The sequence below is a fragment of the Synchiropus splendidus genome, chromosome 18 (assembly GCF_027744825.2).
Source record: "Synchiropus splendidus isolate RoL2022-P1 chromosome 18, RoL_Sspl_1.0, whole genome shotgun sequence".
NCBI lineage: Eukaryota > Metazoa > Chordata > Actinopteri > Syngnathiformes > Callionymidae > Synchiropus > Synchiropus splendidus.
In genome coordinates this window covers 1998046-2022619 of record NC_071351.1, presented here as the reverse complement: position 1 = coordinate 2022619, position 24574 = coordinate 1998046, and the positions used below count along the sequence as shown (strand labels likewise).

Sequence of the window (24574 nt, the reverse complement as noted above, 5' to 3'; positions counted from 1 at the left end):
TATCAAAAGCATAGCTGCTTCCTTGTTAATTTAAAGTCACATATTGCTGCATTACTGTGGAGCAGAAGAAACATTCTAAACACAAAGAGGTGGATTCTGTTGAGCAGACGACTTGAGCAGATTTTGTTCGTTCAGCTTTGAGGAGGTATTCATTCATTTTTTGGATCTTCCACTTGCTTTGTCTGGAAATGCTCATCGATATGAAAGAATCAGTGTGAATGAACGGACTTTTGTTGGCAGATAAATGTTTCAGAAAGAATAGACAGGGAGAATGAGCCAACTTAGAATGCTGTTCATTTCCACCCATCATGAGATTTAATATTAGAGCACTACATGTGCTTCATTTTCAGAACATCATTCTTTATTGAAGAAGCACTGTCAATTTCAAATGATCCCAAGCAGGAGACTTAATTCATTTAAGCGAGCGAGTCAAGGACTCTAACCCTCGCCTACAGTGACTCACTGTCCTGAAAATGTAATCTGTTTTTGACTTTACCTTCCAACAGTTATTTATCGGAAGAGTTGTGGTGTTTCACTGCATTATGGACTCATGGTTGGAGTTAGTTTTTGCATTTCTTTTATACCACAAGACATCATTGTTAATATTATGATTCTATTCCTTGAACAAAAAGTGAATCAGAATAGCAGAATTTTGAAATTTTCCTGGAAAGAGGAGCTGAATGACCGTGGCATTTAAAAACAACTCTGTTTACCTTACAATCATTTTCTAATGCTACTGTGGTGGTGTGTGTGAAAACATTTGCCTGTGATGTGACAGACTGACGACGGTGGCATCGGGGTGATGAGCATGATTGTGTAAGACATTAAATATGAGTTGACAACAGGTCATGACACGGTTCTTTTTATAACGTGGAGGGAGAATCGAAGCCATTTTCTGACCCCCTTTATATCGTAGGCGGCTCCTCCAAGCAGCGAAGAAGGCCAATCAAACAGGTCATTTTATCTGGGTCGGCTCGGACAGCTGGGGTTCCAAAATCTCCCCGATACTGAATCAGGAAGAAATGGCTGAAGGTGCCGTCACCATCCTTCCAAAACGGCAGTCGATCAAAGGTAATCAGAGATCTCAGCTGCACACACCGGCAGTGCACTTCTTTGCAATACAATGGTCGAAGTTTACACTCTTTATTGAGCAATGGATTTAAAACTTGTGACAAGGATGAGACTTCAGCTGCCGCAGATAAGAGTTAGCATTTTCATGGCCTCAAATGTCAATGAAAATATAATCAATGTTTTAGACTTTAGAGAGCTATATTTGTTATATGAACTCCCAAATTACTGAGAAAAAATATGTGAAATTCATAAGGTTTTTAGCTGAGATAAGTGCACACGCTTCTCTTTCAGGGTTCGATCGCTACTTCATCAGCCGAACACTTGAAAACAACAGGAGAAATATATGGTTTGCTGAGTTTTGGGAGAATAATTTCCAGTGCAAGCTCAGCCGACACGCTTCAAAGAAAGGATCCGGCATCAAAAAGTGTACAAGTAAGTCAGACAAACGTATATTTGTATCCAAGTGTGTTATGATTATGAGTGGTGGCTTTGGTGGTGGTATTTATTCATCTGTACTTTGAGCTCCGGAGGTGGACTCAAAACACGTGTGATTCTAGTCAACTAAAAGAAAAGAGTAGTGGTAAAAAAATAATGCTATAATTCAGCTTGAACATCTATCATTCTTCTACATTGATAAATGGTGACTTCAAGAAAGCTAACAAGATGTGAGATTTAACCTGCATGGTAGATTGAAATATAAAATGACAACCCATGTCCCTGTCACATGACACATCTCTCTCATCAGTCGGACAATAGGATGTTTCTTAGAAAGCCCAGGAAACAACATCATGTGGTTCTATTATTAAACAGCAGTGTTTGTCAGTGCCGCCGGTTTCTGGCCCTGGAGGCCAGAAGAAAATGTGTGTGTCAAGATTAACATTGCCACCCCGCCTCGGAGGTTATGTTGCTTTTCTTGAGCATGAAAAAAACAGAGGTATTCAGAGTATTCAACAGCAGTGGGGTCACAAGTCCAGCCAGCATCAACTAGTGTTTGGATGAACAAAGCTAATTGTTTTAATGAGTGACGTGCGGCTGTATTTCTGCCCGTGTCGCCTGTGTTTCTCAAGTTGAGGGGAGGATGGTGTAGGTGAGGAGCCGCCTGCTGATGTCTCTTCACATACTTGATGAGCATCACAGATGGACCAGTCCGACACACTGTGCAGTTGTGTCCCTGAAGGCATGAGTCATCAAGGTTACTACACAAGAGTTCTGCGTATGCTTACGAACTTTTGGAACACAAATGTTATTCGTTTTTCAAAGAGGAAAAAATAGGATTCAGTCCATCGCATTACACAGAACATTACATTTTGGCAAAAATGAATGAGCATCCAGGTGTAGGCCACATCTGGCGTGAGAAGAAATTCCAAATGATATCTCACTTTTTTATGAAAAATCACTTGAACACTTCAAGGGGAGTTTTTTTTTCTTTTGTGTCCAAGAGCTAAGTGAATTCGGCTGAACGTCGACTTGCAGCAACACACTGTCGAAACACAATGCTCCCCACACAGAAGTGGCTGCATAAGCACATTCAGGCAGACTTTCACTTTGCAATCACAAAGTAAATACCTCCAGCGAGCAGTCAATGTATTGCTTTTACTCTTGCATCAGTACAGTAAAAAGACCGGTGTTATGAGATCTGTGTGTCCTTGATGAAAGATAGAAAATAGTGCAGCTGAGCCTTCACATCTTGCCTTCACATTCATCTCTGCATGTTGGCCAACTGTAGGAAGACATGGGCCGTTCAAATCTTTCCTCATGAATTAATCTGCATTTGATTTAAGTGATTATATTGCCTCCAATTCAATATCCAACTTACTTCCAACTACTCTCACTTGAAAGTTGTGTGTCATACAGGTCTTCCAGTTGTCAAGTGACTGCTTGAATTTTTGGGGATGTTAAGTCTGTCATTAGTCATGTATGTCAATCTTTAAAGTATAAATAACCTCCTGTCTTCAGCATGGCGTTTGATGGCTTTTGAAAGCCTTAGAACAAGCGCATCATGTTCGACATTCACCTGTCACTGCAGCCTACATTAAGGCTCAAGAACGATCTGCCCTGCTCGGTCGTAACCGATTAATCATGTCATGTGCTTTCCTGAATGGACATGAAGCTACAAGACATCTCACTTTACCGTCTCTATGGAAGTCTCCAACAGTATTGTGCATTTACAAGATGCAATAATAAATGTGCCGTTCCGTGTCTTGTCATAATGACTCCTTTCCTTCTTCTGCTCTTGTAGATCACGAGCGGATCGGTAAAGATTCGTCCTATGAACAGGAGGGAAAAGTCCAGTTTGTGATCGACGCAGTTTATGCCATGGCTCATGCTCTGCACAGCATGCACAAAGATCTCTGCCCTGGAAAAGTTGGCCTCTGCTCAAAGATGGATTCCATCAATGGCACACTTCTTCTCAAGTATATACGAATGGTTAACTTCTCAGGTATGAGTTTGCTATTTCAGTATGCATGGCTGATAACGTCGCAGAAACAATTTCATGCCAATTTACAGTGTGAAACATGAAGCAGTTTTAACTAGCAGGCAGGTCACTTTAGACATTTCATAGTAGTGTAAAGGATTTAATGTAGTTATATCATGGAACAGACATGGCTCGCTTGCTTCGCATGATCAGGTTTCATGTCAGAACACCAGCAGCGAAATAACTCAAAAACGATTCTCATGAATGGCTGTGTTCTGGATTAACTTCTGGATAATCTTCCTTAATGTGACCAGCACCTGTCCTTTGACAAAGCTCATTGCTATTATTGATATTTCAAATGCTTCTGAAAATGGGGTGAGCAAAACACTGTGCAAATAACAGATTAGACAACCTTCTCAGATTAAGACAGAAAGTGCAGATGAAGGTATTCCAACAGAAACTATGTTTCAGCCCAGAGACCTCAGTAGAAGAGCCACGCTTCTCCGATACATTTAAACTTCAGTGTCTGCCTTTAATCACAGTGTTGTGTTACTGGAAGGCTTGTCAGCATTTGGATTACAACGGTGATGGTAAAAAAATCAATTCTGTTTGCTACACATTACTGGAATAGAGCCTGGCTCTTAAAAGTGTTTGGTGCACACAGGAATCGAGTGTATAAAAGCTTTGTAAGAAAACACGACTGGTGCGTGGAAAGGCTTCCTTGCTGACTAAAACAAAGGAGCAAACAGAGCAGCTTCCACAGCAGTTGTTTTTCAGTCAACTCAATCACACCGTTTCTGATGTTTCATGAAACTGGTTATGCTCTGTTTTCCTTCAGATAGTTCAACTGGAACTCTGACCTCAAAACATTTCCAAAGAGATTTTTAATGTGGCTAAGTAGAAAAAGGTCTGCGCCATGGCAAATATTTGCAGGTCAACAAACTGCACTCAGCTCAGCTCAATTAAGCAGCTAATCGCTGTTGATGGGTTTAGCCTCCATTAAGGGATAGAAATAGTTGGGAGGGCTGGGACTGTCAATATTTTTAAAGTTTAGCATGTTTACTGACACTTAAATCCTACAAAAGGTGCAATCCAAAAATGAGATCACGGAAATGACTTGGGTGATGCACAGGCGTCAGGAAACGTGGAGAGGAATCAGACAACTGTCGCAACTGAAAAGCTCATGTTTTCTTTTTATTTATTCTTTTAGGGATAGCCGGCACACCGGTGGTCTTCAACGTGAACGGAGACGCTCCGGGGCGATATGAGATCTACCAGTACCAGATCACAAACGAGACCACAGAGTACAAGATCATTGGCCACTGGACAGACCAGCTTCACTTAGATGTAAGATTGATGTCAAATAACATAGAAACAACCTTCAACACCCACCGTCACGCAATCCAGGATTGTTATCAAAGCTTCTGTTGCAACATTGTAGATAGAAACATACAAAGAATTATGGCTTTATATGTTGCTGTACTGATTGCAGTTGCAGCGATTAATCGATTTGTTTTTTTTTTTTGTTTCACAACAGATAGAAGAGATGCAGTGGCCTGGAGGAACACAAGAAATCCCTTCTTCCATTTGCAGCCAGCCTTGCCGTCCTGGCCAGCGCAAGAAGACAGTCAAGGGAATTCCATGCTGTTGGCACTGTGAGAACTGCGACGGTTACCAGTACCAAGCAGACACTTACACCTGCAAAATGTGTCGCTTTGATTTGCGGCCCAACGAGAACCACACTGGCTGTGATCCCATTCCCATTGTCAAGCTGGAGTGGAGCTCCCCCTGGGCAGTTATCCCCGTCCTCATCGCAGTCCTGGGAATCATGGCCACTCTGTTTGTGGTCGCCACCTTCGTGCGCTACAACGACACTCCGATTGTCAAAGCATCCGGTCGAGAACTGAGTTACGTGCTGCTGACTGGGATATTTCTCTGCTACGCGACAACATTCCTCATGATTTCCACCCCTGATGTCTTCATATGCTCGCTGAGAAGGATTTTCCTCGGCCTGGGCATGAGCATCAGCTACGCGGCGCTGCTCACCAAGACCAACCGAATATACAGAATTTTTGAGCAGGGCAAGATGTCAGTTAGCGCCCCGAGATTCATCTCCCCTGCTTCTCAGCTAGTCATCACCTTTAGCTTAATATCGGTGCAGCTGCTTGGCGTCTGCGTCTGGTTCGGAGTCGATCCCTCACAAGCAATCATCGACTATGAAGACCAGCGTACAGCCAATCCCAAAATGGCGCGCGGTGTGTTGAAATGTGATATTTCAGATCTCTCACTCATCTGCCTGCTTGGCTATAGCATGTTGCTAATGGTCACATGCACAGTCTATGCAATCAAGACCAGAGGAGTTCCAGAAACATTCAATGAGGCCAAACCCATTGGCTTTACCATGTACACCACTTGTATCGTGTGGCTGGCCTTCATCCCCATCTTCTTTGGGACTTCGCAATCTGCAGAAAAGGTAAATGATTTGCATCCTTATTTGAGTGTCTATTGGTCAGTGTGGTCTCTTTCTATGCGCAGAGAAAAAGATGATGTGGTCAAGAGGGAGCTGCTGAGAGAAAAGACGTCCAAATAGAGGGACTATAGTTGGAGTTTTTCCTCCAGCTGAGTATTGCCGTACGGGTTCAGCAGCTGGTCTGAGAGGTGGTCTCTAGGACACCGCCCCAAAATCAAGAGTAGAATGTGCCAACCTCCGCTGTTTACAGATCACGAAAACAGCATTATTATCACCTCTAATCTATCTGAAAAGCCTCATTTTCAGAAAAGGCATCATTGAAGCGATCAAAACTGTTGAGTTATTTCCCGTACAATGTTTGTGGATTAAACAATCAATGCTATAGGATTTCATAGACGACAAAACGGATGAAAATAATTGCTTGCAAAGACAAAATGTGATTAAAAATGTCGTATTTTCGGCGGCCTAGCAAACACCTGTATCCGGGTGCCAACAAAATGATGGCACACAAGCATGAAAAATCCGTTTAAATCAATTCAAATCTGCTGAACGCTGAGCGCTGCCAGTGTGTTGCAGGAATTGAGGTTTCCAGCTGTGAGTTACAGCTGTCACTCGATTCAGGTGGCACACGATCCTCAAGCTGTTGTCAAAAGCAGAGCGAATGCATCTGCAGGCAAACTTCAGTGACAGCCATTAAATCTGTTTGTTCATGAAACGCACACATTGCTTGGAGGAAATCAAACAAATGAATGATTTTCAGAAATATCAGACGCTGACAGATGAAATGGTCAATGCAAATGTACACAGCAAAGACATAAAAATGTCTGAATTTTACAACAGCTTCTGTCTCTTCTCTCATGCAGATGTACATCCAGACCACAACCTTGACCATCTCAGTAAGCCTCAGTGCTTCTGTCTCTCTGGGAATGCTCTACATGCCCAAGGTCTATGTCGTTCTCTTCCATCCGGAGCAAAATGTCCCTAAACGCAAGCGAAGCCTAAAGGCTGTGGTCACTGCAGCAACCATGTCTAACAAGTTTAACCCAAAGGGAGGCCTGCGGCCCAACGGAGAGGCCAAGTCGGAACTCTGTGAGAGCCTGGAAACCCAAGGTAGGCTGCATGCAAATGGAGCTGAAACAGACAGGAGAAAATTGAGCGATGGGTCTAATTGAGTACTCATGCAATGAATATTTTGCACAAGGTTGACATGCTTGAATGAGAGAGAAGGGGACTCATCATTTTGTTCTCAGATAAGGACTGACATTTGAAGGTCGATGGACCTTGAGGACTCAAGCAGGTTACTTTATTTGCAGCATGTTTATCATTGGGAGTGCAGAGTTTTCACAGTTGATTCACAGTTGGAAAGAGTTTGTTCTTTCATTATCTTTTGTTTCAACCAACATAGGTTAATAAAGCCATTGACTACACCAGATCTGTGGAGAGTGGCTGCCGACTCGCGATGACTCATCGAGCTATTTAGCAAGCTCAACACAATTTATTCTCGTAACAAGCCCCGTATCTGAATTCACTTGAGAGCTCCGAGTATTGCAGAACAAAAGTCATAAATGTACAGAGCAGGTTTTTTTTTCTGCCAAGTGCTTTGCATTACCACAGAGCACAAAAAAGCCTTCCGTGCTGGATTTGTGGATCATGATGTTAGACAGGCCACCCACACAATCCTGATTTTCAAAAGGCACAAAAGAAACGGGCGGCTCAGTTTTGGAAAAGAGAACATTTCAATCACCAAGATGAACTGGATGATTAAGTTCTCTCTGTGTGGGTGCAGGCTTAAATCAACCACGAGCTCAGATTACCAAAAAAAAAATCGGGTATATTTTCTACCCGGACACGCAGAGAAACATAGAAATGTGTGCAACGTGTAAAAAGCCTGCCCCCTCACCAACATCCCATCACCATTGTTGGAGCTCATTGTGTTCCAGAGCCTATTCACTCTGCTGCCAGTCGCCCTCAGATTTGAACTGTGAATCTAATCAATGCTCTCTTGCGTGTCAGACTTTGTTGAGGGAGGGGAGCCATGTCAGGGACTTTAGGCTCTCAGGTAACATCACTCCTCTTCTTTAAGACAAGAGCACTCTTCATTATTTTCTGCTCATGTTTACCACTCCTGCCTGCTTAATGCACAAGCCTTCCAAGATGCCTGAGGCTCAAACTTAGCGCTCAGAAATCACCCCCTCACAAATCCACGCGAGCACACCAGACTGAGAGACAATTTTAGTGTCGTAAAATATCCAATCAGCATGGAAAAGCTTGTTAATCTCAAAAGATGACACCACTCTGCCTGAGTTCAGGAGTCCAGCCACAGACGGCCGTAAATCCTTTTCCTGTTGACAAAAAGAGGAATTTGTGGTAATGGGACAGCAGCAATAAGAATGAGCAGGAAAAGACAGATGGGTCTGCCATCTTCAATTCTTTCTGGACCATCTCTTCTTTATCATGCTCTCGTTGCACATAAATATTCAAATAAGATGCATCTATCAATGCTTCCCTGGGAGGAGACCCTCCGGAGCCAAAGAAGAAAACACCCATTCAGCACTGTGTCGTCACACTCGCCAAAACAGCGTCCTCTACGGCGAATTGGCAAGATTTCGGCTTTCAGCTGGCTCCTGATTGGATTTATCCCCTTTGACATATTCAATCACCTTTGGCAAATTGGCAGATTGGTGTTGCAAACACAACCGCTGTGCATGCAATCCAACACATTCATTACCGGAGTTGTGAACCGCCAGGAAAAACAATCAGAACTTGATGTGGTGACTCTGGTCATTTGACATTAAGTCCTTTTCATCATTTATCTTTTGCATCTTATTCACAGTTGATTTACAATTCCACGTGAAGCCAGTTAAAGAATAATGAGCGTAAAATATTAATGGCAAACAGTTGAAGATTGCATCCTCTAGTGAAAGCTGCTTACATTCACTTCTTTTGCCAAGTTTACGCACTGATGCTGGCCGTAGCATGTCTCTGCATGGAGAACATCAACTATAATCTGCAATTTTTACCCGGGATGAGAGACACTTTTCGAAAGTAATGCGGACTATATATGATTAACTTTGCAGAGTAAAATGTTTTATACATGTGCGACATGCTTGGATATAGTTGGTTTTGTCTACCAAAAGTTGCAGAGGTCAGAGTATTATTATACATTCAATATTTCATATGCAACATAAAAAATGTGCAAACCTGGTTTGCCAGGTGAGTGTGGTTCAAATGCTGGTCAGGGAATTGCGTCGCTCCACAACATGGACCACGCTGTTTTTGAAACAATATTCAATACATAGAAGAACTAATCAATCAGCTGATTTGCATATTTCCTCAGCAGAAAAGAGGAACGGAAAAAGTGAAAAGTATTCACCACAGTTTAGTTGAAACTCCCATTCTTTCTTTCACCATATTTCTTTGGTTATACTTCCAGCTTTGGCCTCCAAGCAGACGTACATAAGCTACAGCAACCATGCCATCTGACACCAGAACAAGGACGCTGACCAAAAGACTGTCTGAAGGAAGCAACTGAGAAGTGGCTGCAGGCCTGGGTGGAAAGACAATATTTTGTTGTTCCATAAAGAGACACAAATGATATTTTTCTAGAGAAACAGTGTGCGACTACAAAGGGACAATGCAAGAGAGAGTGGCTGGAGAAGTCAGGAGTGTGGACACTTCATCCTCCTCTTCCCCCGGCCGCCCCCAGAGTAAAGCGGTCCATTTGAACAAGAAAAAAATGTAAAGGTGTATAGCACATCAATTGAGGGTAAATATAGTTTCCTCATCCAGCTGAAACAACAGAGGAATCATTACTTTGCTCAAGTTAAAAACAAAAAAACATTATGTTATGGAATTACAGACGTGAATGCTGCAGTACTATTAAAACTGTAGATGCCTTACTACAGTCCAGTCAGAGTTCTACAAGAGTGAAAGCACCCAATTGCAGAACACGGGTCATTCCAGACTTTTTTTATTATGATTATTCATTGTATTGATGACGATGCCACGCTTTTGGCAAACTAGTGTACAGTCCTAGCATGCTTGTGGGAGCATCACGTGTACTGTGCTGTGTTGTCAACGTCAATGGAATGCAACATTTGCGTCAATCACAGTGGAGATGTCTGTCAACCCCTTGCTGCGAGAGGAGAAAAAAACAGCAAAATGAACCCAAATGATGACCAAATACCACAGTTTACACACAACGCAAGAAGACAAGAAGATGCTTGTTCCTCCTTTGACTGAACAGGAGTACGCATCGTAAAATGTTTTTGTCATTCCTTTCACCGTACAAGTCACTTTTGCGTTACATGGGCAGCGTTTTTCTTGAAGCACTGACGTCTGAGACCGATGGCCAATTTTCAGAAATGGGTAACAGAGACAGCACAGTCATTAAAAAAAATGTACTTTCATCTTGCTGCAAAATGTTGTTAAATATATAAGTTACATTCCCATTGGTACATCGCCATATAAACCCTTTAGAAGAAGGCTAAAAACCAAGGCAGCGCATAACTAAAAGTACACTATTACGTGTATTGGAGTGAATCCTATACTGCCAGATTAGTGTGTAATCACGAGCAAATGCTGCTGTTGGTCAGTGCCCAGAGTGCTAGTGTTTACATGGGGTCTTTTATGTTAAACCAGAGACTTACCTTTAGTACATTTCAGTAACATTTCCTTCATGGTCTTTCATCTTGAATGCTGCGGCGTGCACTACTGATGTTACAGTATTGTTTATAAGATTCTACTACGGAGCAGCAACTTCTGGATGTTGTGACTCAGCTTTTAAACCTTCGAGACTCACTTTATTTCAAGCATTTCATCGTGTTTATTAAAAGCCATTTGCATCTCAGGTTGATCCAGTTGTTCTTAGTACTTTTTCCCTGCACAGTTGGTTCATTTATCTCCAGCGTGATCTCAATCATTCGTGTCCAGATTATGGGGATGTGCTGTCAGATAAATAAAGGCCATTGCCTTCATCTTGTGCCTAAAACACATTAAATTAAGAGTTACCAGATAAGTGTTTGCTTGGAAACTACTCTGAACACGATCCTGGTCTAGGTATTAAATGGCGAATCAAATATTTCCCGTCAGAATTTGTCTCATTCAGTGTTATTCTCGAAGTGAAACTGTGAATGTTGCATGTGGAAAATTCCTGAAAGGTTCAACAGAATGGTTGACTGCCCACAAAAGAAACCGCTGGAGTGAATTATGAACTTTATTTTTTACTTTTCATTTGATCTGGGCTTCAAACAATATCCACAAAAGGTGTTGTTGCAGATAATTCTTATTACAAGCGTATTCTACGTGAGAATGTTTGTGTTTGTGAATATCTTTGTTTCTTGCCACCCTGTTTATTTTTCTAAAACACTGTCTGTGTTTCAAAGTAGAGATGTGAGTGCTGACTGAAATTAAATGGCAACTTTATGTATGTTATAAATGGATTGATCATGTCTGCTTTATGTACTGAATAATTTAAAAAGAAAACTAAACACAAAAATTATTACAGTGCCTGGATATTTATGAATTATCTATAGAGAAAAAAATGTGTAGAGCATGTTTGTTTTTATACAAGATATTTCTAATAAAATACTGTTTTGCTAGCAGGGTGTGGTTATTTGATGGTATTATCTTCACTTCCTACACAGGTTGTCAACTCTGTATATTATTCTCTCATAGTCTCCAATATATGGCTTGTGTAATGATTCCCAATATTGACTGTTTTGTGACATTTCTCCATCAATTTTACGATGACTTCCGCAGGTTGATGATCAGGTGTCTCAAGTTGCACCTCATTCTAGTTCATCTTCATTATGCCCCGCCTCTTCTGGGGTTCGGTCTACTTTCACTAAATCATCTTGGAACTGACCTTTTGTGGATGATTTTCGTTATTGAATCTGATCATAATGTGGTATTTTAACGTTTTAACCTGCCAAGCTGCTCTGAGAACCTTGAGTTCCATCAACTCCTACCCTACTTCCACCAGATGGGTTGTGGTTTAGCACCCTCAGCAGACACCAAATGTTCCAGTAGATTAAAGTGACGAGTCGAGAGGTAGAATGTCAGACTTTAAATTAGACCAGATGAATGGTTGCTTGTCTTTCCGCCGGATCTGGGATGGAGTCCAGCTGGTTTGTCTGTCTGTCTGTTTTAAACATCTGTACCACCAATCTTGTGGACAGAAAACCAAACATCAAGCAGTGCCAATCACATGCACCGGACTGAGTGTCCTTTTTAATTTTCAAAGCAACAAGCGAGGGTGACATTTTAATTGTGTCATAGCCGTCAATGTTCTTTTCTCTATCAATTTATTATAGGCTTATTCAAACAAAAAGCTATTCAAGTCCATGATAATTCTCAGAAGCATGATGATGGTTGGGAGCATGTGACACACACAATCTTTTAATCCATTCATTTCATTTGCGCGTGTGCGCAGAGCAGAAGCTGCAGAGACAAATGAGTCTTATCGTTGTGCACCAGAGAGGAGGCAACATGAAAAATAACTCAAGGCCAGAGTTGACTAACACTTTTCATCATTTTGAATTATTAAACTGGTGAAGATTAAATTTGGGAGCCAGCCCCCTGAACCTTGAGGCAATTGCAAATCAATACAGTGAGCTACACTTGTAATCCAACCTGTGGTCAGACAAGGGAACGGAAATATACAGAGCCACCAAAAGGAAAAGTATCACAAATACACTACAACCCGAAAATAAATATTTGGTGGCAACGATTGTTATTGTGAAGTGGCATGGAGAAATACTCTACTACTTCAATTTGATGTCTCATAATTTGAAACAAATGATGGAAAAACACTATAAACAGTGAGTGATACAATCGAGGTGATAATGCAACACACAGAAAAAAAAACATTCCCAAAAAAATGTCACTCTAAAACCACATTGATCTGTATTTTTTAGCTATTAATATGTCTTCTGTCTCCATCCTTTAGCACTGAAATGGCTTACATTTACTTAACATACTTTTTTTTGCACGGCTTTGCAATTCCCTGAGCTGGAGCTAAAAAAAAGAAAAGTGATTGTATAGCCACGTGTTAACAGAGTAGTGCAATAAATCATAATGACAACCTATACAGAGTTTTGAGGCCCATTACGACAGAGCCGTGGCAGGAATTTCATTCAGGGCTCTCCTGACAAGTCGCAAACTTGTGGTAATCATTAAACAAACAGGGGTTTAACCTGGTCTGTCCCTTTTCTACAGAGACTGTCGACTTTATCAGAGTAATGATAAAAGGATGCAATTTTTAAAATCACGTTCCTGCTCTATTCAAAAGTGGAACAAGAACTGCAGCATATAAGCAGTCCAGCTGGCCTGATAAGCTTGCTCCCATTACCGTCTATGAGGTTGTTAAAGGGAAGAACATGACAAATGCTGGTGGGCTAAAAGCGTAATGTAGCAGAACCAAATAAAACCGTCGTCTTTCACGTCGCCTTTGATTGAAGAGAATATGGTCAGCTCAATATCTCTTTTGAAAATTGAGAGTGCCACTAAAATCGGAGGATATAATTCACTTGATCAGCTTCTCAATGGCATTAAATATTTAGTGGCGTCCCAAACTCGACCTCAGCCTCAACAGTGTTCAACAGCTGATTGATGCTCCAGCATCAGTGGATTACATTGGGGGTTTTATGTTTTGCAACAACTGAATTGTGATTATTACCAGCAAGCAGACGGTTTTATTGACACACTCGGAGCTATCTCATTGAGATGTGTCGGCGCTGAAATATGATAATAGACAGAGCAGCGCAGAGCCATGTCAGCGATTTAAATCATGTGTCGGGAAAAACTGATGCATGCTTCACTCATCACAAAACAGAAGAGACAACTGGACCTGAAACAATGTGGCTGGGAACCACACAGGCAACTGCAAACTAGACACTGGAGATTTCTGACACAATGATCCTCACCATTAGCACAGTTGCCTCCCTCGTTCAACTATAGAGAAACACTACATAGCGTGATAAAGAAAGAAAACTCATCAAGAATGTGTGACTGTTCACCTCAGAGGTGTCAAACTTCACAACCCTTAAAAATGAAAAATAACACAAGGAAGGTGAAATGAATATTCTGCGGAGGATTATCATGTTAATCATGAATACAAATTAAATCTAAAACGTATACATATTTTAAGTGCGTATAAGTCATGTATTAGACTTGAGACAAGAGATGGGTAATGAATCAAGTCGCAGACCATATCTAGGCTTAAAAAATACAATCATTAAAGATAGAAAACAATCAAATGGGAATGAATGGTGGTGGTAGTTCCTTATCGGAGCCAACAACAATGTAGCTGAGACTGTACTAGAAGTATGATAGTTTTGAAACACTGGAGGAGGTACATTTCAAAGACATCAATAAAACACTTTTCCGGGACTGAAGGACCAGCTGCACCACTGATTTCCATGAGTCGCTTGGCGAGTCAATAAGTCATCTCGACATCTGCATCCCTGATCAACTGAAGTGAAAACCAAATCATCAGCAGCACCAACAAGCAAGCTCCAGGAGGGACTGTATTTCTTCTCTCAGTCAGGAATTCATCCTTCCGTAGCTGATGGCACCACTCATCACAGCAACAAGTCAGTCCGCGTATTCTCAACCTCAAGTCTTAGGCTGACACAGATCTGCAGCCCTCACTATAAACACTGCCATTGACCCTTACTTTGGAAAGTAGAACCCAATTTGTACAATTTGATCTCCTTGTTATTGAGCCTAAAGAGCACTGGCTAGAGTGCGCTTTAGAGTCCCACACATCAATATTTAAAGAACATATTTTGTTTATTGGCAGGGCTTTCAAGCATTTATGATCATGTAGGCAGTCTTGCCTGGCACGCATCAAAGCATTCATTTGGTCACTTGAATGAACATCAGTCAGTTGTACTTCTTGAAGTGGAGAGGCTCTTTCTTCAATCCTGCGCTCCATGTTTGGCAGAGCTTTGGACTCTCATCTAAAGGCTTGATGCAACTGGGATAAGTAACGCCATTTTGGCTTTAAAACATGTCATATTTCAGAATGGGAAGTCATTTTAGGTGAGCAGGTTCTAGAAATACAAATGGTTAGTAATTTTAAGTGCAGAAATGGATCTGGGAATGTGCAAACATATCACGGAATATGGAGAGGAACTCAATGAAAGATGGAAGTGTGACTGTCTGTATGAAGAAAAAGGAGAGGCAGGGTCAGTGGTGGGCAATAGAGGTGCAAAAACCATGTTGTGTTTTGATGCTTAGCTGTTCTGTGAGTAAGATTTGGCTCTGCTTTACAGTGTCATATGTCTTAGTTACCTTGGGCTCAAAGAAATTAAATGTTAGAGATTAAACGGTTCGAGATAAGAAAAGACATTTATCCTCTGCTACCTAATGCTATTCTGGTCCCCATACATCAGAGTAATTTGACATTTTCTCCAAGTCGAGCCTGATATTGTGCTGTGGTCCAACTGCCTTGACAACTTCCTCTCCCATGATTCATGGCTGTCAAGGTTCCATGCCATTAGTCTTTACATGAACACCTGATTTCTCTGCATCACCTGCCCCATGGCAGGCATTTACGTGTTCAGTTAGCTATGCTACAGAATGAGCCAGCCCATAAGTCTCCCTGAACCCTTTGAATAATTTAGCCCAACAGCCATTCCTATAAAAACCCCATCTATATTAATGAGCAGCCTGGAACCATTTGGTTCACTGCATGGAGGTTGTGGTCCCTCCATCATGCTTGAGGTGTCGCAGACAGCTGGCTATTCTGAAGCAGCCCGTGCCACTCTCAGCTAAAAGTGGTGAGCTCTAATTTGACATCATCAACACTACGCTTCAATTCCCAAAGATATTATGTTCATGGATATCTAAAAAAATGATTCACCTATTGCACATGGAAAATCCACGACTACATCAATGGAAAATTGGCAGTGTCAGCTGAAGGAAGTGAAGGCCATCTTTCAAGCAGAGAAGCTCCTTCACAGCATACACTTTTCCACTCCACTCAGGGTCAAGAGAAACATCACTATCAGAAGCTCATCCAAAGACACATTCTTGTCTCACTCTATTTTGCATGTAATGCAGCTTTTACCAATCAAATATTACAGTAAGAAAACCTGCAATGCTTCTGCGCTGCACCCAGATCAATAGTGGCCAACTGTTGATCCACGTCGCCCTTGCAATTTTATGATGTGTTGAAGTCAAACAATGCATTTCTGTAAAGCCATTGGAAGAGAAAATCATCTATTGATTTGGAGTCATCAGTGTAATCTGTTGTAAAACAGGCGTCTACGCTGCTACCATTTCTCTTCACCCCCACGCTATTTTTCCAATAAAATTCAACAACATGATTCTGGACTCCTGCATCTGCTGCCATGCATGACCATCCGTCTCTATGGTTCCTGATTCCCTCACCCGCTGGATCAGAGGTCTGATTATGTATTGCTTTAAAATCAGACTGTATTGAACAACATGACAGATGGATAACAGATTTCACTTAAACAGATCTGATGTAAAACAGACAATGGAAACCATTGGTTCATGCTTTGGCAACTGAATTCAGCTGTAAACCTAGGAGTGACCTAGTTTTTTGCAAAAGCACGCCGCCAATTACTATAGAATTTCAAATGCAGCCATATGCAAATGAGCATTCTATGTCTCAACTTCAAAGTGCACTTCATTTTTTTTTACTCGGGAACAAGAAGGAAAAGTTTCAATAAAAAAAACTGCCTTGCAACAGATTAGGAACAAATACAGATTTATCAGCAGGGGGGTACAAGAAAATATTATTATGTCTCCTAGCACAACTATCTGCCAGTGGCTAACATGTGCCAACTGTATAAATTGGAACCGCACACGGTGAAAAAAGCAAATCCTGAAAATATTTCCTGGATACATCTTGCAATTTCATGCTGACAAATGGCAAACTAATCCATTTCAACGGTTATTAAAAGCTCAATAAAGTAGTGCATATCACAACATTTCAGCAGACGTGAGATGTTTTGTATGCGAATGGGGAACATTGACATCACTGCTACAGACACACTGTGGTTTTTAAGAAAAAACATCTGAGGTGTGTGAACACATTCCCAATAAGTATTAAAACTGTAATTACAACATTTCAAAGGTTCAAAGGTTAATCTTCAATTTCCACACTCTCTCAGGCCAGCTCAGACAGAAAGAAACGTCTTAGTGCTGAACACAACGAAATATGTGCTACGAGATGAGGGCACTTTGGAGCTTTAACACAGTGTGACAGCTGGATATCCAGCTCTTTGGAACAGTAAAAGCTCTAACAGGAAACCTACAGAATCTGTTGCCCTTTTGATCAAACCTAGCAGACCACTGACTGCTTCACCTGTACCTGTGCGCTCCTCACTCGTTCTGTTGCGACTTCAACTCGTGTTTTAACAGTCATTTGTTAAGCACGGACAGCTGTCAAGGGGACTTGCAGTCAGAGAGTAAGAGCCTTCACTTCCACCGAGGTAAACGCTACACAGCGTGCCTTCAGTGGCCACTAAGCCGGGACAACCCCCTTCAAACTTTGACCCTAATAAGTAAATGGAATTCTTCAAGGACTCCCTTAGAGTGACTCCATTGGAGTGAACCATCCACGGGACCAGTTCAGCAAATTTATCAGGTAACTTTGTATGGATGTGTGAGACGGTGGAGCTGGACTGAATGAACAGAAGGCGGGGTTGGGGGCGGGGCTATGTGCCTCAGTCAAATACAATATGAGTTGTCACTCTCATATCTTTACATGTATTGCTTCAATAGTGTGGGCCACTGCGACACCAAGTGCACAAAGGAATTTTGATAGCGACATGATCAACGCCGGAGATATCATTTACAGATGCGGTTTAGATTCATTCAGTCATTTTGATCGCAGACTAATAAACACAGAGTCGACACACACACAGAAGATTAAACAGTGTGTCCTGTTTCTCTGTGCTCAGAGGTGCAATGCATTCAGACTGTTCGGGGCCAGAGCTTCTTTTATGGTGAATAATGGCTTTCAGTGGAGGGAGAGAAACAAGTCCTGCCAATACAGTGGAAAAGGTATATCCCAGCCCTCATTACGCTGAGCTATTATGAACATGCTGCTGTTCCTGATGATGAAAAGTAAGCCATCTGGATTCCCAGTCCGAGGCAGTGACACAAGGCTCCGCTCAACGTGTGATTCAAAATCTACAGTCAAAGCCGCAGTCATCCATTTCTGTCACAACTGGCATCTGAAATGTCCACCATCTGTTTTTTTTCCATCGGGACAACAATAAACAGCATGGTTACAGCGTATCAATCCTGCTCTGCGCTTTTAGTCCAAACTGAGAAAATAAATAAATAAATAAGTCAGTAAGTCCCATACAGCAGCAGTGACAGCAGGAGATTGGAGTGAAGAGCTGCTCTCCAGCCGTCCTCCTGGGATCCAAGTGTTGATTAACTTGCCCGAATGTCAGACTGTTCCGAATCAAGTGGTGACACGTTGCTGCTTTGGCTGCAAGTCTCTCAAATATTGCTTTCATAATGTACAGTGATGCAAACAAATGTCTTGCAGGCAATAACCAACTTTATGCTGTATTCTCAACAGTTTCCGTCTTTATCGTGCGCTTCATTGTTTGACTAGTTCTGTCAGGATGTTTCTCATCATTTTAAGAAGCTTTATCTACGCATAATATAAGCAGAAAAACACATTCTTGCCCTTAACAGTCAGTAGGCAAACAAAACAAGGCAAACACTGTTAAAAAGAGGGAGCAAACCTGTCAGATTGAAGGGTGTTATCGGAGCTTGTTACAGCAATAAACCAATTATTCTTCCCCTTCAACTGTCTAATCATCAGTTAGATCATAATTTCTTTATGGATTGACTTGGTTAGAAATAGTTTATCTAAAATATCTTACATTTCTTAGAGCATCAAAAACAGGTTTGAAGATCAGCACCAGAGACAGCTCCCATAATTCTAATGAGACCTTGCCTCGTTGCAGATCTTTTTATTTCATGTGATATTCGTTGACAGAAAGAGGAAATTGTGAGATAAGATTGATTAAAAAGGGAATAGAAGGGATTCATATTGAGTTATGCTTCCATAACGACGGAACAAAATGACAAGAAGGACAAGGCAGTCTTCCATTCTCCCCTCATTGGTCGAAGACAGTGATATTCTATGAGCTCTTTCATAACAACCCTTCATAGTCAAGTCATCGAGTGTGTCGCAAATACGATCAAAGTCGGGTTCTTCTGTACAACAGCCGAGTGAAACATTCAAGTGATGTTGTCGGGGTGAAACCTGTTTGTCCGACTGAGACACTGTGATCAGAACAATTACTTCAAATGGCGTCTGATAATATACACTTTTGAGCGTAATTATTACTCACCAATTCCATTTATTGGCTGCAAGAAAACAGACATAATGGGCACTTATCTTAGTAATGGGGTGTTTGATGTGGACGTCAACCTCACCACCTCTTTGGATCATTAACTACCTTCATCAAAGCCATTAACAGGTTATAGTTGATGGCGCTCATGCAAATGGCGGCACTTTATTCAATCATTATGCATATTTGTGCGGATATTAGCATTACTGAAGAGTCACCGGTCAACTTGGCTGGGGTAGAGGTGGTGCTCCGTTCTCAACAGGAGTTTGTTTTCTCATTCATTTCCCCAGAGTGCCAGTGTAAATATAATTCAGGGTTGACGCGCGTTCCTCCCTTACCTTTGTGAAATGAAAAAATACCAAAGTTGATGAGCCATAGCGCACAGAAATGGAGGTGGCTTTGTTTCGCTCACAAGGGAGGAGTCAGGGACGCGATCTTTCACACAAGTGGACTTCAGCTCAACCCCGGTGCACTCAGAAGCACCAACCGAACAACACTCTCACAGACGCTGCATTTTCTTTTCAACTGTTTCCCCCAGTAGTTCTCCAAATAAAATGTGTCTAATACCATCCCTGATACAGCCAACCTGTTTACATGCTTGTGAAGGTGAGACTGTGATTCATTCAATTTGGATTATGAAAGAAGGATTGAATGTAAACATGTACACAGCCGTACAGAATTGAAAACTATTGGGGAGGTCAGAAAGAATCTTTCTTTTGGTTTATTGCTTCCATTTGCATCAGGTGTTTTATGTGTAATAGGCGCAATCACATGTGTCATGTTAAAGTGTAAAATACATGTTTGTACAGAGAAACATTGTGACAAGGAAGATGAGTGAAGTGAAACAGATCGACAGTTCATCACTTTGGATGATTCAGCAGCACGTCACAAGCTCATAAAGCCTAGTGGGCTAATGAACGTTTAATATAATTGAGGCTAAAAAATTGCAATTTACAAGAGGGTTTTCCTTTCATCTTTGCCGAGGCGCCATTATTACAGCAGGTTATTTGCTGCCTTCATTCCCCAACATTACCTACTTAAGGCAGGCGCTGTAAAGTCGAGCTACGGTCTCTAAAAGGGAAGATATACACCGAGCCGCTCCTCCGATGACAAACGAGGAGCTTTGCCCACGCTTATTTATGGCTACTTAAAGCTGTCAGTGGGAGATGATAAAGGGTGAGCGCTTGATTAGAAAGTGTTTGATCAGCCCAATCCGGGTGACCCATGACAGGAACAGATGAGGAGTGGAGAGGTGGCGATGGCGCGGGGGAAACTGTTTTGGTGCGACAGCTTCATGGATCAGCAGCTGAGGATTCTGGCAGACAAGAAACAGATGAGAGGGGAGGATTGGGAGGGAAGGTTATCTGGGGAGGTGTGTCTGTGTCACACCCTCATTTTCTTTCCCTCCTTTTTGACACTGATTTGCAAGGCGAACACAAGTACAGCAGACTAATGGGGAAGTAGCCGTTGATCTCATGGGTGATATATAAGAAAATCAATTGGAAGAAAGGGGGAAAAAATCAATTTGCAATCGCCTTCATTGCTAGATTATGACCTTTACAGGGGCTCTTCAAATCGCTTTGGCTTTAGGGGGGTAGGGCCAAGTTTCCCTGTCATGAATAACACAAGAGCATAACAATGCATCCAGATAGTCTGGCATCGGCATTGGTCAACAATGAGACATCTAACTCCCATCCTATTTGGGGGAAAACAACAGCTGAGACATGCACTGAGTCACTTCAACCACAGCTCCAACCCCCTAAAATTCCTCGCTAAGGTAAATAAAAAAATGCACGAAGTTTACCGTTAAGTTCTTAATATTCAGAATTCAGAATGTTGGAGCTCAATCTTGACTTCAGGCAGTGTTTTTCATGTTCAACATATGGCTTATCAGCCATCTTCGTTATTAAGTGGATCCACTGCTGCAGTGCAGTAAAGCTGCAGTTCAAAGACACCATCAACTTTTTTTTTCTAAGATTGCTGTTATCCTATTAAGTAGACTCTTTCAGGGAGTGTTTCAGTGATGGGAAAACGTGTGACATGACCAGCATAACAACAGAGCTGCGTCAAACAAGCAAAAATAAGTGTGTAGCAGCGACAGGATTACGACGCAGCATTGCTGTCGAGATGGATTGGAAGAATTTAGAGTCATTTTCTTTTCTTTTACATTTATACTGTACAGGACAAGATTTTTTTTAGAAAAATAAATAAATATGAGAACATTAAGTTCAAACAGAACCTTTTTGTTGATAGAGCCTTTTAAAGAACCATCCTCTTGACAGTACTTTTGACTTCACGCAGGTAGGTGAGGGGGCACTGGAGGCAGTCTTTATGTCAGCTGCATCACAAAAGCAACTAATGAGTTGTATTGAAATGTAAAAAAAACAAAAAGAGTCTGAATGATGGTGTCTCCTACAAAAGAAATGTTATGATTTCATCCTACAATGAAAGATGTGAAGGTGCAAACAGCTCCGCACAGGGCGAGCAGAAGCATGCTTAAGGGCTTTGGGGCATCTGCACCCAGCCAGGTGGCTGCATATCAGCAGCAGCACAAGACATGATAAACAAGCCCCTGAAGCTTTCTTTCTATCCTGACCAGGTTTGATTCCCACCGTCTGTGATTCTCTTGCATCAGTTCATGCTCTGGATATTTCAGCTCCCTTTGGGCCTCTGCTCGTTTCCCTTTATGCCACCAGCTGTTGAAGAAGCGCAAAGTCCTAATGCTTCGTCAACCCGGGGGTCGTTTGGGACAGGAACAAGAGATTCATGTCAAACTTGTCTCTCACCTTCAGGTATCTCCTGTCGCTGTCACATGCTACGTTATATATATTTTGAGTCAGATGTGATCATTAATTCATGAATGAATGGCCTTTGGTTGAACGAGTGACTGGGTAGTAATCATTTGTTGAAGGAACTCAAAGCTTTTTATTAATAACTTCTTTCACAAGACACTTATATATTACCATCGCACTTGCATTTTCTAGCTTATCTTTCCACTGAAATCGCCATTATTCTCAGAATCTTAAATCGCTTGGTCAGCATTAAAGAGTGACCTATTCTGATGCATTCCTCAGCCAGAGTTGAGCCCTTAGATATGATCAGAGGAGGCTCTGTAGCAGAAATTAAATAAACGTAGTGCACCATTTGGCTGAGTTTGATGGCTACAATGATGCATATTGCGATTATGTTTCTGATCAATATGCCATTGCTTTTGTTTTTTGCACCGTGACTTCAACACAATAGCATAATCTTATATTTCACACCACACATCTGACTCCAGCACTCTCACACACGTCGCACACTGTTGTTCACCATGTTAGTTCATTTTCAATGTGAAGCTAATGAGAGGCAAAAACAAAATCTTGTCTGTTTCCGTGGTCATCTGTTTCCAGCTACAGTTTATGGAGCGGTAAACGTTTCAGGCAGCACAGTAACTAGTGTGCAGCCATGCTTCTCACACAGCCACACTCACTCCTTTAATAGGAAGAACAGGATGTAAAAGGCCAATACACCAGTGAGGAGCACACACTTCAAAGCAGTATTCTTTGGTTCCCTTGAAGCACTTCAACACAACTGGCCTACATGCAGCTTTGCCTCACTGCTGTTTTTAGAAAAGTGTTTTTAAGTTTTTGGCTGCTCCTCTTTGCCTCTGCTCCACTGGCTTCTGGACCTCATGTTTTAACTGCCAGTAAAATGGGTAAAAGGATGTGATATGAAATAAAAGTTCAGTCAGAACAGCATTAAACAGGACACCAGAATTTGAAGGGAGTTTCCTCAGGTGTAGTTTTCCATGAGAGGCTCAACCTTTTAAAGTTAAATTGCTGGCTTCTCAGCTGAAAATACTGATGAAAAAAGTATTTTGTTTCTCTCTCCTGAGCCTCAATCGAGAGAAAACAAAGCAGTAGAGCAACAGAACCTCACTATTTTATTGGAAACTCTAAATCTGTAAACATTCTGTCAGCTGTTCATAAAATGGGTAAGTGTAGCCTCTGGCACCAGTATTACGCACACACCGGTCCTCTAATGAGCAACCTAATGCCTTGCTTTCATTCATTTCATGCATACACTTGGTGTGGTGCAATTAAAACACTGTAAATATTTGACCATATGGGCCGTGATTTTGTGCAAAGCACAACGCTATTTGTTCACAGTTATGATTTATCTTAAGAGCTGTAGAAATTATATATCATGTAATAATCACAGTATTATTATTATTATTTAAACACTGACAACATTAAATGTGGACAATAGCATCCTAAATTAATAAATAAGTTTGACTGATCCAAATATTTACATTAACCAGAGCAACAAATTGTGAATATTCATCTAAGGATTTTTCCTTCAGTCGATTTTCAGATTCAAAGGGAAGAAATCTACTGCCACCTACAGGAATCCACTTGGGACCAGCTTAAATACGCAGTAACGTGAAATATGATTCCACCACAAGACAACATGTGTCGTGGTTCCATCTCTGTCAGAGTGATTTATTACTCTTAGCAGAATTGATAGTGTTAGGTTTCAGGGGAGAGATTCCCAGTGGCCTTGAATGTTACCCACATATCATCATGATTCTAAGAACCAAGATAAACATTCACATTTTTGGGCAACCTTCAGATAACTGTAGATTGGGACGATCACTGATGACGGATTAGAATTATAAAATGAAAAGCCATTTCAGCATATTCTTAAACACATGGGAGAGTGACGTTTCCTCATAAGCTCTCAGGCATTAACAGCTTTGTAGTCACTGATCAACATGTAAATATAAAATGTGTAGGTGCAGCAGACGACACAGGCCACAAGCAGAATGTCATAATCCGTGTGCACGGATGCATCACATGTGGATTCATCGTGAAAGATAAAAGGAGCTGTGCGTTTTCTGTGTCATGCTGGGAATGAACGTCGATGGGGTCGAATAATCCGGTCTAAATTAGGATTCCAAAGAGCCGTGCTCATCTGCATGTTAAGTCATGTTGGCCTGAAAGAAAAAGATAGTGTAAGTACACTCAATTTGGATGTAAATTTGGTGTCAACAATATCCCACCGACGTCAGGAAACACTGCAAGGGAGCGCAGCAGAAATAATGAAAGGTGAATTGAGATATGAGAGGAGAAGGGGGCTCCATGGAGGCACCTTTCAGTCAGCAAGACATTATTATAATGATACAACTGGAACCAAAGGAAAAGGAACATTTGAGAATTCTTTACAAAAGACAGGTCCATCCACCGTGCAATGGACCAAAGCTTCATTTTCTACATCTAA

The 24574-nt window shown here is 41.5% G+C and overlaps 1 protein-coding gene across 2 annotated transcripts in view; it reads left to right on the top strand.

Annotated features, from left to right (window-relative positions):
• Window positions 1-11530, top strand: part of grm4 (glutamate receptor, metabotropic 4) — a 109292-nt gene extending 97762 nt beyond the window's left edge. Inside the window, exons 5-12 of one of the 2 annotated variants that reach the window (XM_053850583.1) lie at window positions 917-1071; window positions 1363-1503; window positions 3311-3511; window positions 4698-4834; window positions 5025-5960; window positions 6821-7067; window positions 7971-8016; window positions 9391-11530. In XM_053850583.1, coding sequence (XP_053706558.1) covers window positions 917-1071; window positions 1363-1503; window positions 3311-3511; window positions 4698-4834; window positions 5025-5960; window positions 6821-7067; window positions 7971-8008 — 1855 coding nt within the window. In that variant the 3' untranslated portion in view covers window positions 8009-8016; window positions 9391-11530. The remainder of the gene's footprint in view (window positions 1-916; window positions 1072-1362; window positions 1504-3310; window positions 3512-4697; window positions 4835-5024; window positions 5961-6820; window positions 7068-7970; window positions 8017-9390) is intronic. The other variant, XM_053850582.1, reaches the window with a different exon arrangement.
• Window positions 11531-24574: the final 13044 nt, after the last annotated feature.